The sequence below is a fragment of the Nicotiana tabacum genome, chromosome 10 (assembly GCF_000715075.1).
Source record: "Nicotiana tabacum cultivar K326 chromosome 10, ASM71507v2, whole genome shotgun sequence".
In the NCBI taxonomy this organism is placed as follows: domain Eukaryota; kingdom Viridiplantae; phylum Streptophyta; class Magnoliopsida; order Solanales; family Solanaceae; genus Nicotiana; species Nicotiana tabacum.
Window position 1 is genome coordinate 169229496 of NC_134089.1, and position 17633 is coordinate 169247128.

At 37.2% G+C, this 17633-nt stretch overlaps 1 protein-coding gene across 2 annotated transcripts; it reads left to right on the top strand.

Annotated features, from left to right (window-relative positions):
* The first annotated feature begins 213 nt into the window (after positions 1-213).
* On the top strand, positions 214-13675 carry LOC107787142 (eukaryotic initiation factor 4A-9). Of its 2 annotated transcripts, XM_075222394.1 has the most exons (20): positions 214-542; positions 637-656; positions 741-845; positions 1087-1157; positions 3403-3448; positions 4215-4275; positions 5112-5165; positions 5311-5391; positions 5932-5971; positions 6179-6291; positions 8004-8114; positions 8520-8636; positions 8864-8937; positions 9117-9168; positions 9318-9420; positions 10123-10314; positions 10764-10833; positions 11015-11121; positions 11407-11837; positions 12774-13675. In XM_075222394.1, exons 1-20 carry the CDS (start codon positions 339-341, stop codon positions 13407-13409), a joined length of 2688 nt encoding a protein of 895 aa, XP_075078495.1. In that variant the 5' UTR covers positions 214-338; the 3' UTR covers positions 13410-13675.
* Positions 13676-17633: the final 3958 nt, after the last annotated feature.

The window sequence follows — 17633 nt, forward strand, 5'->3', positions numbered from 1 at the left end:
TCGTCAGTTTTAATATTAATCTATTTTCTTAATTTATATCAAGTTATATCACGTATCCTTAAAATTCAATTGTTATCCATTTTGGAGAGTAAACAAGTTATATTGCGATTTTATCCCAACCAATATAAAATATGCTTATCTCAAATTTAATTTGGAAATAATTAAGTAAGAAGAAACAGTTAAATCGGGAAAGCTTTGAACTGAACTAAGTTGGGCCCCAACCCCGTTCGGACTTACAGAAACGATGTCGCTAATCGCGAATTATCCAAAATCCCGGTTCTTCGTGAAGAATTTCAGCTAAACCCTGATTCACTAAACACCGAAATATTCTGGTAAGGATGGTAACAGCGATGGACTGCAGGAACTGGGACGAAGACGTATACAGAGACTCCATTTTACTGGAGAGAGAATCCCAATGCCGAACTGTTTTCCGTACTGCATTCGCCCCGAACCCGAATCCAAACCATAATTCTTATCCGGACCTCATCGTCGCCGGTATTAGCGACGGCACTATCGCCTCTTACTCCATCTCCTCTTGCCTCGTAAGCTCAATATCTCACTCTAACTGGAAGAAGCAAAATTTATTGACTAAAGTATTAAGTTTTTTTTTTTTTTTTTGCTTCTTCATCTTGGTAGGATTTGAGCTCCGCGGGCAAGTAAGTTCCTGTTTTCTCAATGTTTTCGAAGTGTGAAGGTAAGTTTTGGTTTGAATTGATAATTATTTGGTGAATTTGGTTTAGTTCGTTGGTGCCAGTGGCTGAATCTAGTTGGCTGGTACAAGGACATGATGGGCCTGCTTATGATGTTAAATTTTATGGCAACGATGAGGATTCACTATTATTGAGGTACTTGTTCTTATAAAAATTTTGGTTCTTATGTATTCCTTAAAATTGTAGGTGAGTTAGCACAAATGTAAGATAGTTCAAGTTTTTGTTTAGAGTGAAAGTAAACAAGGGAGGCACTTATCTTGTGTACTTATCACAAAAAAAAAAAGAACCAAATATCTTGTATAAATTTCTTCAATCAGTGTGACTTTGGTTCTACCATAGATGCCGATTCTTTTTTAATGTAGGTGATTTCATGCAGTTGTGGTGATGATGGTCGGATTCGTGGATGGAAATGGAAAGAATTGTTGGGGTCTAAGGAGCCGGTGCAAGGTACAACTTTTTTAGTGTGCAGTTAGATCCTCGGTTAGTTTGGGCTTGTGTTGACTAGTCGTAGGTATTATAGTTGACTGACGGATCCTCATAGGTATTATAGTTGACTGACGGATCCTCTAACATCCTACTTTAAACATTTGAAAACCTCTGCTTGGCATTGCTTCCATTTGTAATATACGACTCCTTTTATTTAGATACGCAAGAGCATCGATTCTTAAATTTGAATATGGGCAATGCTGAAAGTCATTCAGCTTAATAATCTGTTTGCTGCACAAACTTGTCACAACTCACAATGTCTTTGCATTATGAGAGGAAGTCCAAAAGGGAAGGAATTTTTTTTTTTTTTGGGGGGGGGGGGGGGGTCATATGTAATTGCGTCTTTCATTGCCTAAATTAGAAGTTGGAAGTGTCGATTGCAGCAAATTACAATTTTCTATGTGCCCCTTGTAGGAGTTTCTTACATCTTTCATGCCGTCAAACTTCAGGCTGTTAATTCTGAGTTCGAAGCATTCCAGCTTTTTAGCTCTATAGTTTAGCATGTATATCATCTAGGAGTGTATGTGGGCCCCTGCATATCATGGTCATGAAATGGACATTGGGGCAAGCACAATATTGATTCAGATACCAAAGACACAATTTTGCTCTGTAGTTAAGCATGTGTTTCATCTAGGAGTTGTATGTAGCCCCCCTACATATCATGGTCATGGACAGACATTGGGCACATTACCGATTCAGATACAAAAAGAAATTCTTTTGAAAATATGGGGGCATGACAACTGTAATGACTATAACCTAATATAGTGTTCCACTATTTTATTTTATTTTTGATTTGCACCGGGTGTCAGAGTCTCTTTGAGCCCCGACTAATCCCGGGAGTGCACAGGCCCTCGGCAAGGAGTTTCCCGCAAGTGTTCATAAGGAATTACAAAAACAAAAAAAATGAACTTGAGGTTTCAAGACACCATAACTACATAATATAGAAGAGTTCCATCGAATATAACATAAATGAAGTTTAACATATGTTTTGCATAGGGCAGGAGACAACTCTTTTTCTTCTTTGCTTTCGTGTTTGGTTGAATTTGTGTCGATCTCTAGTATGCAAGGTTAATTTTGTAATACTTGTTACTACCTAAAGTATGCCATTATATCTTCTGAAATTATGTCTTAAGGGGTCGTTTGGTTGGGAAACAAGTTATCCCATGATTAATTATTCCGGGATTATCCCACCCTCCCATAGGATAGAAAAAACACTACAATCCAGGGATAACTAATCTCGGGATTAGTTATACCACGATTTTATCCCAAGCAAATGTGGGACAAACTCATCTCAATTTTAATTCCGGGATTAATTATCCCTTATCCCTCGTACCAAACGAGCCCTAAAAGTTATTGAAGTGGGAATAATTGACACATCTGATAGACTTTTTGCTGTCTGATTGAAGGACACTTAGTGTTCAGTATCAAGGACATGACTTGCGACACCATCTGATTGGGCTGGAGTTCGTTCCAATTGTTTTTGTATGACTACCGGTGTCTGACATGAATACAAAACAATATGCAAGCATATATTTGTGCCCATGCAGGAATCTTGGTTGTGGCTTTATGTGATTTTTTTAATGTCTAAAAAAAGGTTTTAAGGCAGAGGTGTCTGGGGAAAATGTCTTGAGTGTTATTTTTACCGATAAAAATTAGTTTTAGAGAAAAAATAGGAAAAAGAGATGAAAAAAGGAGTAGACATACCAGTGCCAAACTGGCACAAATTATGTTACTTGAATGACAAAGAAGTGAAGAAAGACACTTCCCCACCACCTGAAAAACTGGCAGATACTAGTCTTCAAATGTTTGCCTCTTTTTTTTGGGGGGAAATGTAAATTTGTTCTGTGTCTTTCTAACCCTCACACTTGAAGCATGGTCTTTTGGTTCCCGCACTATGTATGTTGTGTGCCTCTGAGATACTAGCTTAGCCATAGACCAAAACCTATTGAATTAACACCCTTTTTCTGTATGTGGCAGAAAATTTTCTGCAAGTCATATGAATTCCTTGAGGTGAATGCATTAGGCTACTTTTACCCTACATTTGAATGCCCATAAGCAGTCTGGTCCTGAGTTTACTTGTTGATGTAACTTGATAGTAGTTTGTTCAAGAATTGAGCAATGAGTTGGATTTTTGCTGCTTCCATTTGATGTAAAGAAGAAAGGATTGTCTTCTCTGCTTATTTTTTCTCTTGTTATCACTATACAGGAGGCACATCAGAGCCAATTCTTGACTTGGTGAATCCTCAACAAAAGTAAGTTATTGAAAAACGTGAAATAATTTCATTATAATTTTTATTATTACCTCTTCTGAGACAGTTTGCATCACTAGTAGGTGCTGATATTGCATGCTTAACAATTGATGTGCAACTAAAGATTAGTTGCTCAGGAGTTTAAACATTTTGTTGCAACCTTCCTGCTTACTTGATGGTTTCCTGATATTCTCGTTAGCATACTTAGGGTTCGTTTGGTTACAATACGGCTTATACTGGGATAAGTTATGCTGGATTGTTTTTTATCCACTGTTTGGTATGTTGTATTAAAAATGACAATTGCATAATTTCTAAGAAGAAGGTATAAGTTTCCCGGCACTAATTACCCCACTCCCTACAAGGTATAAGTTATCCCGCTACTAATTTTAATCCCGGGATAACTTATACCATGTTTGCTAACCAAACAAAGTATTAAGGTGATATTAAATTTTTATACCAATACTATATCTACTTATACCTCGTACCAAACGACCCCTTAGTGCTTAAGAAGATTCCTCAACGCTTTTGTTAGGTATATTATTTTCCTGGGGTGGGGTGGGGGTGGGGGGGAGTTAATAAATAAATTGCAATCGAAGTTTTTACATCCACTGTTAATTCATATACTAGTTTATATTGGTTTTTAGATGACTTGTTATCTTGACCTTATATCTGAAAATTAGTTATTGCTTACAACAGTGAAGGGTTCACTTATGCATCTTTCCTTATACTATTATTACTTTTCTGTTCTGACCATGTTCTCATATCTCAGAGGTCCATGGGGTGCACTTTCTCCAATTCCAGAGAATAATTGCATGGCCGTTAATACTCAGGTTTGTTGCCCTTTTATTTTCTTCTAAATCAACTGAGTGGCTTCTTGATTTGACACTCTGGAGTGAGTGGATAGGACTATAAGTCTGATTTCAGTTGACGCATTAGCTGGTCCAGCCAGGACCCAGGAGGTATAAATAGATTGTGGTTTAGTTATCTTTTCCTAGTTAGATGCTTGTTTAGATACTGAGAGGCAAACCAGTTCTTTTACTACAGATGCTCTTAGTTATGAAGGAATGTCTTGGGTCCTTCACTAGATTATGATGGTAGTTGAAACCTATGTATTGTGCAGCAATGAGACAATATTGCATTTCGTTTTCTTCTTACGAAGAAGAGAGTGGAGTGTGGTGGTGGAAGCTATTAACTTTTTCAAATTGTGCAATCTACTAGAAGTGCTAAATTTGTGGATGAACTACAAAAGAACTTCATAGTAGCAGACAATTTGTCTTATTCATTTGATTCTTTGGTGCACTGCTTTTGGGGGGTGGCCAGTCTTCTTTTGTACATTAGACCTACTCTATTTTGATATATTGTTTTGTGTATTTGATTTTTGAATACCAAATTTGGAGAAGGATTCCTGGCACAACCCTAGGAGGTGGTAGGGAGAGAAGAATCAAGTGACTACTGAGGGATTCATGTTGAGTGGACTTCGGGGTTCTGGTACCATAGCTAGAGCTGTTAGTTCAAAGCGTCAAGAATAGTTAACTCTGTTCATTTTTATTGCATGGATTCTTCTCTTGCGTAGGTCAAGTCTGATATTCTGATTCAGCCTTTTAAAACTTACCTCAAAGTTGTCCTGCCTACATATTTTTATTTAATATTTTGTGTTCCATTGTAGACTGGATCCATTTTTGCTGCTGCTGGTGATTCTTGTGCATACTGCTGGGATGTGGTATGTATTTGTTCAAGGTGTATGGTTGGCTCATATTATAAGATCTCTCCATTCTTTTGGCTTACTTCATCGACTTATACTTCAACTCTCTTCATTGCTTCTTCTAAATCTGTCATGAAAATCTAATTAAAGTTTTGGTGCTTAGGAGAAGAATGAAATAAAGATGGTTTTGAAAGGGCATTCAGACTACTTGCATTGCATTGTTGCGCGAAATTCTCACAATCAGGTAAAGCTTCTGTTTGTCTCCCATTCTCTCACCCATACATACTCTCCCATACATACTCTCTCTCTCTCTCTCTCTCTCTCTCTCTCTCTCTCTCTCTCTCTGTATAGTCATTCCCAATTCCATTTTATGGACTCCATGTACCAAATGCTTATGGTGCTAGCTAGTTCTCCCTCCCTCTCTGTCAAGATTTGATTTCTCCCATTTGAAGAGATTTTGCTATGGATAGGAGTGTGTGATACCCATGTTGCTGGCTCTTCACTTTGAGGTTAAAACTAAACTTGGCATATGAGCTGGAAAAAATCCTTTTCCTTGAAACTTATAATTTCAAAATTCTTTTAGTGCAACAGCACCTTTATGTTTTGTTCTCTTTGGAAATAGAATATATTTTTAGACGTGTACTTTTATTTTGCTTCCTCTCTCAGTCTTAGTGGGAGGGGTGGCTTACTTTTAGTTGAGCAATGGTTCCTGGAATTTGGGCTGAATTCTAATTCTGCCTTGTTTCTTTTTGCTTCTCTCTTTCTCTCGCTTGGCAATTTTCAGGTTATAACTGGTTCAGAGGATGGGACAGCACGAATATGGGGTATGTCATTCTTTCTAGTAAGAGGAGCATAAGGCCTGCCGTGGGGACATTTCGGTTTTTATAAAAAGCAGGGAGTGTAATGAATGGCCAATTTTGCCTTTTCTTGACTTGAGCTATCTCTCTTATTTAGAAATTACACATGATTTTGCTCATTTGGATCTATTTTTTCTGTTTTATTATTGTCTGTTATTTATGAATTTGCCTTAGATTGCAGAACTGGTAAGTGTATTCAAATAATTGATCTACATAAGGATAAGAGGTCGAGGGAGTTGTTTCCATATGTCAGTTGCATTGCTCTTGATGCAAGTGAGAGTTGGCTGGTAAGAGTTCAGATTCCTTTATACACCAAACTAGCGTTCTCGTAAGTTTGCTACTGCACCAACAATTATAATTGTTGTTTGGTTTTGGCTTTTATACTGCAATTCTTTCTGTTGTATTTACCGATCAAATATTCTATCTGTTGCATTGTGAAATTACGGAAGCTTACTTTTGTTAATGTCCTTGAGGGTCAACCTACTGTATAGTTATAATAATCTCGTCAATGATGACTGGTGTTTACTTGAAGATGATAATAAGATAAAAAGGACAGCCCGGTGCACAACGCATCCCGTATTCACGCAGATATGAATCTCTTAATTTAGGAGAGTTTACATTCTATTCATTCATGATTTTCTTTCTTCTGATTCTCTTTGTTATGTCTGATGAAACCGTTTAAGATAGCAGTATTCACACTCCTCTATGTGTAATTCTTTGACCCTCTTTTCACTTGTTTTAAAAATCATTCCCTCCTTTCTCCCAAAAAGCTTTACATTCTAAAGTTATTTGTCTTTCCTTTTAAAACTTGAATACTAAGTAGCTATGCATCTTTACTGGTACAACTTTTTTTTTGCCTATTTACATAGAGCACAACTTTTGTTTGGGTGGGTAACTGGGTATTGGGTCTATTACATAGAGCACAACTTTTGTTTGGCCTTTGTGAGACTAAGTTCATGCTGATATAACATGGTAATGATAGCAACTCCATGCATTATACAGTATGTGGAACCTTGAATCCAGGTACTGTGTTGCTTGACTGCTACTGGACATCTTAGGTATTGTCAAATGTAAACTTCCATAAATGCTGCAAACTTGTTATCCCCATTCATTTCAAAAGCTAAATCTTTTTATTTCCAATTCGGGAAACTGTCATTACTAGTAGAACTAGTAGAATTGGAGCACATGGAAGAGTTATTTCATTCCTATTTTACTGTTGAAGGTTTTAAGCACTTTGTATTGTCAGTCCACATGGCAAAGCTTTTTTTGGATGAATTCCTGAAATATGTTAATGAATGTTTAGCAATTATCAATTGGTGTTGAGTTGCAGTTGAAACTCTAGGATTGCCAAGTGTAATTGTTCTCCCAATATAGTATTAGCATTGCTAGGTTATGTTGCTCAGATCCTCCAAAAATACCGCCATACCCGTGTCAGATCCTCCAAAAGAGCAAATACTTTTTAAAGATCCGACACACACCCCGCAACATTTTTGGAGGATCCGAGCAACATAGTTGCTAAGGGTTCTTGTTCTCCACTAAAATATTGTCTTTCTTCAAAATGAAGCAAGTTCTTCATCTTGATAAGTGAAGCAATCATTGTTAAAAAGATTGTTTTCTTCAAAATAAAGCAATTTCTTCATCTTGATAAGTAACATAATCGTTGTTCAAAAGAAAAAGAAAAAAAAGGCAATCTTTGTTGATGTTCTGAATTCTTGTTGGTGCATGCTTTTGCATCTGACCTTGCAATCGGCAGAAAGGAAATCTGTGTGCCTTTACATGTATACAGGTGGGTATAGAGATACAGTACCATCTCCTGGTTTATTTCAAGTTATGCTTTTTTTTTTTTTTTCATTTTCTTTTGCCTGGTTATGGTAACTTCACAGCTTTAAGGTTGAGATTGGAGAAATGAATATTTTATCATATTTTCATGCATGACAGACTGACAGTAAGTTTCCTGCATCAAGGATGTTAATTACAGCCACTATGCTTGATTTCATAGGCTTGTGGAAGTGGCCGGTCTTTATCGGTATGGAACCTTCCAGCTTGTGAATGCGTTTCACGAATCACGACAACTGCTGCTATCCAGGATGCCATATTTCATGATAATCAAGTCAGTTCTTTCACTTATATCAACTTCCAAGTAGTTTCGTTTGTTCCCTGTGTTTGTTTTAAGTCCCCTTTTTGGAATGAGTTCCTTTGATTCTCTTTCGTGTTTGTGTTGGTTGTCTATTTAGCTACAGTAATCTTCAACTTTAAATGTTATAAAAGAAGAGATCGAATAATGATTTGCTCTAGCGTTCCAAAAAGTTTAAATCTTTGAACTATTTGACTTATGATCTTTGTCGTCTCAGCACTGTACTATTATTTTGCTTTGGTTCACGTATGTCTTGTACGTATATGCTGTCCTCTATTGTTTTACTTGTACGTATATGCTGGTGAGAACAACTAATTCCATCAAATGCTTTTTGGTTATTCCCATTCCTTCTTGGCTAAGGAGCTGCATTTTCCCTGTCAGGTTTTAGCGGTTGGAGCGGAGCCCCTGCTTAGTCGCTTTGACCTGAACGGAGATATTATTTCACAGATACCATGTGCTCCTCAGTCACTGTTTTCCATTTCTTTACATCCTTCAGGGGTAAGAAACTACTTTTCTTTAGTTTGCTGATACACCACTTTATATTTTCACAAGTGTGATCAGCATGTTTTAGGTAGATTTCTTACTCTTCTCTTTTCTGTATAAAAAACCAGAATATTGTACACCAAAACTGAAGTGGAATTGCCACTGTGGCAGGACAGATACTCTAGTGTTAAACTATTGTTATCAATAACTAAAACAGGGTTTCACTTGCCCATAACTTTCAGGTAACAGCAGTAGCTGGTTACGGAGCATTAGTGGATATTGTGTCGCAATTTGGGAGTCATTTGTGCACATTCCAGTGCTGAAGGGTTTAGAAGGGACTGTCAATGCAGCTTATTTAACTTTGGGATTTTGGTAGATGATGTAGCCAGTTAGAATAGTAAGAATGCCTGTGCAAAGAAACTTGTCAATTAGATGCCACTTATTAAGGAAAAACGCTCTCTGAAAATAATGCTTTAAATTGCCATGTACATGTAGAGACTATGAATTTCACTTCAAATTTCTGGAATTGGAAAGGCTTGAGATTGAGGTTTGGTTAAACCTTTTTTTAATTTTTTGAAAATTCAGTATGAAGCGGTACCTTGAGCTGCACCTCTTCAAAATATTCTTTTTACTCACAAAATTACTCGTAAAACTTCACAAAAACTGCAATTATTCAAGTACGTGTTTATTTTGCAGAAAGAGAGCATTACTGCACGAATTAGTGGGATTACCGTTAGGAAGATTTATTTTATGCTAACTATACATCTTAAACTGAGTCTGAATGACACATTGAAAGAAAGTTATACTACATTCAATCGCAAACATTTGTCATAATATTTGACATTCTTTTGAAAAGAACAGATCATTTAAATAAGTTTTCTTTTTAAAGCTACGTACTATTGTAATTAGTGTAGTGTTAGTTGAGCCATGCAAGGTGAGATATGAATTGGAGTGAGTAAGATTTTGACGATGAAGTTATCCTGGCTACATATTTTATGGGTTGTTGAACGGTGTAATAGCTATTTATACTCCCTCCGTTCCAATTTATGTGAACTTGTTTGACCGGGCATGGAGTTTAAGAAAAAAATAAAGACTTTTGGAATTTGTGGTCCTAAACAAGACCAAATGGGGCCCAGAGTATTTGTGTGGTTATAAAAGTTTCTCATTAAGGGTAGAGTTGTAACTTTAAGCTAAATTATTACCAAATTTAGAAAGGGTTTATTCTTTTTGAAACGGACCAAAAAGAAAATAGGTTCACATAAACTGGAACGGAGGGAGTATTTGTAAAAATAACTTTTAGGGCAATCTTTATCAAAACTTTTCCTTTGCTACTTACTTTTTTGGAATTTTATTTTAGATTTTGTTTGTTTAGGTTAGGACAACCTTAAACCTATGGCCTTTCGATTCTCCAATTGCTATGCCTTCAAAAAGGAGCCATGTACGTAAATGTAAGGAAGCCGCAAAATGGGCCACGTGTAGCCCGAAAGGACAATTCCATAAGGGGCAAATTCGTCAGAACAAGAAAAAATATGGGTCTCTTTGGCTACTACGGAACCCTCAAAACATTCGCACATTATTGTATCGTATCTCTACAAACTCCAGTGGGCCGTAGATCCGAGAAGTTTGGGAAAAAACCCTAACTTCTCTTATTACTCACAACTGCAGCATCTCTTCTCTTCCTCTACATCTTCAGGTACCTTTCTCCTTTGTTTATTTTCTATTTACTTTTTTGTATATTTTAGCTATAGTTTTTGAATCTCTAGATATCGTGTGTAAATTAAATGCTTTTTTTGTTTTTGTTTTGTGTGGTTTGATGTAGATATATCTCTTATGAATCTGTTTATGGGGTGCTCTTTATGTGTGAATCAGCTTACATATGTCAAAATGTTTTCAAAACAAAAGAGAAATGTACTCGTTAACATCATGTTGTGCTAAAGTTATTGTCTTTAGAAGGATAGTGACAAGCTAGGTTTTTTTTTTTTTGGGGGGGGGGGGGGGTTGGGGGTGAATCGAACTTCTGGTTTTTTGGTTAGTTCAGCGTGGTTTGATTCCGGTTATGGTGGGGTGGGATACATGTTTTGATAATTTTTGGGTTCAAGCTAAAAACTTTCTGTTTGCTGATGTGCTGTGAATTCTTTCTAGTCATGGCGGGTGCAGCTCCTGAAGGATCACAGTTTGATGCTCGTCAGTATGATTCGAAAATGACAGAATTGTGAGTATCACTGCCTCGATTATACTGTTGCTTTTCCATTCCTAAGTTATGTTATATTGCCTTGAGTTTGTCTATCCACACATCAGCATATCTGGGAGTCAAAATCATGCATGTGTGAGAAATAAAATATTTAGTTATAATGTGTGTGACTACTTTCTTTATTGCAAATTTGCACATGCAGGCTAAATGCTGAAGGGCAAGATTTCTTTACCTCATACGATGAGGTCTATGATAGTTTTGATGCCATGGGATTGAAGGAGAACCTCCTCAGGGGCATTTATGCATACGGTCAGTTGAAAATCTTTTCCCGTTTCTCTTTCTCAGTTCTTGACTTTTGTACAGATTATTAAGAAGAGGAAGACGTATTTTCCCTTCTCTTCGTGCTGGTACTAAGTTGGGGATTTTGGATCAAACTGAATGCTTCCTCTACTTTTACCATAGGAGCTTTGCTTTTTTCATAGTTGTTCTGTGCATATTGTCTCGTACTGAAGTATTGTCTTCATATTTTTGTCACTTTTCTATTTTCGAATTTGTTAGATACTTAGATCTAATATTGGACTATATCTGTTGTAGGTTTTGAGAAACCCTCAGCAATTCAACAAAGAGGAATTGTACCTTTCTGCAAAGGTCTTGATGTGATTCAACAGGCTCAGTCTGGAACTGGAAAGACTGCTACTTTTTGCTCTGGAATTCTGCAACAACTAGACTATGAACTACTAGACTGTCAAGCTTTGGTCTTGGCACCTACTCGTGAGCTTGCACAGCAAATTGAAAAGGTCATGCGAGCACTTGGAGACTATCTTGGTGTCAAGGTTCATGCTTGTGTGGGAGGCACCAGTGTCCGTGAGGATCAACGCATCCTTTCAAGTGGGGTTCACGTTGTTGTGGGAACCCCTGGACGTGTATTTGACATGCTAAGGAGACAGTCTCTCCGCCCTGATCACATTAAGATGTTTGTATTGGACGAGGCTGATGAAATGCTTTCCAGAGGCTTCAAGGATCAGGTCGACTATTTTAGATAAAAAAAAATGCCCCTTCTTTTTCCCACATACCTGCACAGTGTCTGTGATGCATACACATCTTCATCTTTGCATTGATATCTCTGTTTTTTATATGAAAGTCTCTACCTGTTCTTTATAAAAGAATGACAGTCTTGATGTTTAAGGTTCTTCAGTTCACATGTTATACAAATGATTCTAAAAGGAGACCACCAACATCATCAATGTAGTAGGGTTGACTATGTTTAGGAGTTAGTTTTTCTTTCAGCCTGAGAAATATGAGTCTGTGCAGAATTATTCACTTGTTTTCCCGGGAATGAGGGGTGTCCAGAGGTTTTAGATACTGGAAAAAGTGATATCTGGTCTATGGTGCACTTGAAGGGGAGCCTTGGAGCAACGGTCAAGTTATCTCCGTGTGACCTATAGGTCATGGGTTCGAGTCGTGGAAGCCACTGATGCTTGCATTAGAATAGATTGCCTATATCACACCCCCATAGGGTGCGGTCCTTCCCCAGAACCTGCGTGAACAGGGGATGCTTTGTGCACCAGTGCACTTGACATACTCTATAGCCCAAATTATTGTTGTAGAGGTCAAAGATGCCATCTTCTCTTTTCTGTTTTCTTTATGCTAGTTTCTTTTCTTTCAAGTATGTTGGAACATAGTTTAAATCCGTGGCCTTGTTTTCTTGATAGTTTGTGATTAAGTATGTGTGACGCTGTAAATTATGTTTAGCCTTGCAATGATGTCCAATGTATTTGTGATTTTGTTGTCCACTTTCCTTTCTGTGTTCTTTTATGTATGCTATGGTTGTATCCCAGGTACTTCCGTGTTAGTGTTCTAGGTCTGTATCCACTGCTTGTCTTCACATGGAATATTTTACTTAAATTTACATGATTTCTTCCCTGGTGGTTCTAAAATTTACACATTTTCTTTGTCCCCAGATCTACGATATTTTCCAGCTCTTGCCTCCTAAGATTCAGGTTGGTGTTTTCTCTGCCACAATGCCTCCTGAGGCCCTTGAGATCACAAGGAAGTTCATGAACAAACCCGTGAGGATTCTTGTGAAACGTGATGAACTGACCTTAGAAGGTATTAAGCAGTTTTATGTGAATGTGGACAAGGAAGAATGGAAGCTTGAGACCCTTTGCGATTTGTATGAAACCTTGGCCATCACACAGAGTGTGATATTTGTGAATACTCGTCGCAAAGTTGATTGGTTGACTGACAAGATGCGAAGCAGAGATCATACAGTCTCGGCCACTCATGGTGACATGGATCAGAATACTAGGGATATTATAATGCGCGAATTTCGTTCTGGTTCCTCTCGTGTTCTCATCACCACCGATCTTTTGGCCAGAGGAATTGATGTCCAACAAGTTTCCCTTGTCATAAATTATGATCTCCCCACTCAACCTGAGAATTACCTTCATCGTATTGGACGTAGTGGGAGGTTTGGTAGGAAGGGTGTTTCAATCAACTTCGTAACCAGCGACGATGAGAGAATGCTGTCTGACATTCAGAGGTTTTACAATGTGGTGATTGAGGAGCTCCCAGCAAATGTTGCTGATCTCCTGTAACCAGCTTTGGACATTCAGAGGTTTTACAATGTGGTGCTTTAGCTGTGTCGCGAAACTTCCCCTCCTTTCTTTTTCATCTTCTTGATATCCTTCTTACCTTTTGTTTGTTTAGTAGTTTCTGTGATTCTGAACTAATGAGTAATGCATATTAGCATTTTGTAATCCATCATCCTATTTAGTGGTGGGCTTTTGCTAGTTTTTGACATCCAAAGTTTTTGTATTTGAAGAATGATATCGAGTACATTTTTAATTTGCATTTTGGAAGAGATGTTTTAGTCGCCCCCCACCCCCCAAAATAATAAGTACCTAAATAGTAAGTACCTAAATAGTAAAAGTACTCCCTCCATCCCAATTGATGGTGTTTAACTGGGTATAAAGATTTATTTAAGAAAGAAAAGACAATTTGTGAAATATTGGTTTAAATAGGCCATAATGATTAGTCGAAAGTAAAATTGTTTTAAATATCCAAGTGTGTCATTATTTGTCGCATAAAATGGAAACGAAGTCCCTATTTTGGCCTTCACAACAACCAGTATATTTACATGCAGTGCTACTAGTACTACGGGTAAGAAAGGGAACTCTCAACTACTTATTAAACTTCTACCCTACTCTTACTTTCATGCCCTTCTATCAAGGGTCATGTCCTTAGTAAATTGAAGTTTCACCATGTCCTGTCTAATCACCTCCCCGGGTACTTCTTAGATCTGCCTCGACCTCTTCTCAAACCTGTCATGGTCAGCTTCTCACACCTCCTAACAGGAGCGTCAATGCTTCTCCTCTTAACATGCCCGAACCATCTTAGCCTCGACTCCCGCATCTTGTCCCCCACTCTGTCCCGAATAACTTCATTCCTAATTTTATCCCTCCTGGTACACCTACACATCCATCTCAATATTCTCATTTCTGCTACTTTCATCTTGTGCACATGGGAACTCTTGACTGGCCAACATTCCGCCCCATACAGCAAGGTCGGTCGAGCCACCACTCTATGAAATTTACCCTTAAGTTCTAGCGGCACTTTCTTATCACATAGAACACCGGATGCAAGCTTCTACTTCATCCATCCTGCTCTAATACGATATGTGACATTCTCTTTGGGATGACTTAAGTATTGAGCTTCACATCCACGTCTGCTTCTAGGGCCGCGTCATTGAATTTGCACTCCAACTATTCAATTTTGGTCCCGCTCAACTTAAAACTCTTAGATTCCAAAGTTTGTCTGCAAACCTCCAACCTCGCGTTAATCCCGCCTCGTGTCTCGTCTATCAACACTATATCATCTGCAAACAACATGCACTATAGTACCTCCTCTTGAATGTGCTGCGTCAGCACGTCGGCTAAGAGTCAGATCCCTGGTTTTGGTCTACACCATTACCCTTTTAAATTGGTTTTTTAATTGGTTAACAAGTTTTAGAAGGTAGTAGAGGTTTTGTTTTCCTTCTTTTAATTAAGTGCTGGAAAACTTTATTTCATCCTTTTATACATAGAATTAACTTTTAATAAAAGGCAGATAATTGTTCTTAATTTGTATATACGAGAAGGCCATTCTATTTTACTTTTGTACATCGTTATCACATGATCTTTATTACTTGATATGCTTGTCAAATTTCAATAACAGCTTGTTTGAATAATTGTTATATATCGTTTTATAATGTGTTGTATTGTATTGTGTTGTATTGTTTGATGAATATAATATTTGGATAGATTGTATCGTTTGACATCGTTTTATGATATCACGTACCACCAATATGAAAAATAAACTTACAATATTATAAAGAAAAATTATGATACGGGGTAAAACTATTATGTAAAAGGGTAGGATAAATGATAAAATAAAATTATTTAATGTAATGAAGGGTGAGATGAGAGAAAAAAACAAGGTAACGACGCGACCACACCAACTTGTTCGTTACATAAAGTGGCATATTTCGTCATTATGTAACGACGAATTTAACGATACGATACAATAAAATTTAAGTAATAATCAAAACAAACAGCGTATTTAAAGCAACAATACGATACAATACAATATGTATCAACTATACAAACAAGCTGTAAATAGATGAGTACCAAATTTTTTCGACTCTAAAGAGGTATTCTTTCTCTTTTTATTTTCTATCCAAATACATCATATTTCATCTATATACTGTGAATAGTCATATAAACTATTGATAACTGCCACTACGAAGGTCAGGAGGATAAACTATGATATCATAACTACGTACTCTGTTGACGCGTGAGAGCATGCATGCGTCAGGCGTCAGCAGAGGTTCAAAGCGGAGACTTATCAATCGAATCGGATTTAGATTATGAAGTTAAGGACACTACAGCTACGTACCCCAGTCATGAAGTATCATTCAGAAGGGATATGCCCTTGCTGCCTTCAGAAGGTGGACAAACCTTTTCGGCAGAGGTACCGCCAACTAGGGTGTACAAATCAAACCGATAACCCGCACCAATCCGAAAATTCGAGTCAAACCGAAAAAAAAACCCGACTAGTGGTTTGGTTTGACTTGATTTGGTATTGAAAAATAAAACCCGACCACAATAGGGTTGGTTTGGTATTAACTAAAAAAAGTCAAACCGAAACCAAACCAACCCGACATCACATGTATACATATTTATATATTAAATAGATAAAAATATTTATTAGAATGTAAGTTATAATTATTTCTTAATTTTTATTATAATTTCTTTATATAGCATAATATTTTAAATTGGTATTATAGCCCATGTAAATGTTTTTTTTTGTTTGGCCCATAAAAGAATAATTGAGCCCAAACCAAAACCTAATCTTAAAAGCAGATAGATTGTCCAAAAGGTGTTCTGAAACACATAAACAATTGAAATCATCTTGCCTCTTCTCCAAAGGCAAAAAACCTACGCTCTTCCTTTGCTCAAACCCTATCATCGGTAAAGCTCTTTTGCTCTCATTTTACATGTTTTCTTTTAGCTGCATACATATACCTTGTTTTTCCCCAATTAACTAAGATGTGGCAAGCTAGCTTCAAGTCCAAATGGTTACATTGGTCCTTTATCAGAAGATCAAAGTAGAAGTAATGATACAGATATAAGGGAAACAAGTGAAAAAAGATGCTTAGCTTCTCAAGAATGTCGTTCAAATACCTTTAATTCATCCTAGTTGGATTCTTTTATAACAGCCTTAATTTTACTTTAGCCTCAAATTTATGATTGGGGTGAATCTAAAAACTCATATTCTGTACCCTCCCTGCTTTATGCTTTCAATATAACAGCCCCCCCCCCCCATATTAAAAAATGTAGAAAGATTAGACAGTGATCCTGTTATTGCCCCAGAAGTTTCGCAATCCAGCTAATTCTGAATAATCTAGCATTCTGTTTATATTGCTTAGTCCATGACCTCTATAAATATATTGCACCTTCTTTGGCTTCACTTCAACATAAAATAACCTCTATAAATATAGCCCAGTGATCTGTCATTTGTTGTCACAATGCGAAGGTAAATTCCATGAGTTAAATAGTAACTGGATATGTTCTATTTGCAGGAACTCTTTCTAAGAATGGAAACTACAACTTCTGTAGCAGATGCTGAGGTGGTTGTCAATAATCCTTCGCTAGTGGCAGCTCAAAAACAAAGTGCAGACACTCCTCATAACGCACTCCTCCTAAGAAGCAAAAAAGAACGACTCCATCAGAAAAATCTAAATCTGGGAATAGTGGCAGAGAGACGTCCGAGATTTGGAATCACTTCTCCAAATTTACTGCTAAAGGAGGTAAATGTAGGGCAAAAATGCAATTATTGTCCTAAAACATTGGCTGCAGGTAGCAAGAATGGGACTACTATATTATGGTCGCATTTAACTTCTACATGTCACAAATCTCCCTTTAGAGCCATTGATAAGAGACAATCAACATTAAAACCTATCAAGGAAGGGTGGCTAGAAGGTGGTTCGGGTGCTACTGAAAGGGTAGTGTATAATGTGGATGACATTATAAGGGCGACTGCCGAATTTGTAATTCTTGATGAGCAATCTTTTAGAGTTGTTGAAGGAGAAGGATTTAAGAAATTAATGGCTAAAGCCTTACCTAATTTCGAATTACCTTCTCGTGTAACTGTTGCTAGACATTGTTTGAGGATTTATCATGAAGAGAAGGAAAAAATTAAAAATCTTATTAAGAACCAACGCGTATGTCTCACTAGTGATACATGGACATCACTACAAAACTTAACTTATATGGTTGTTA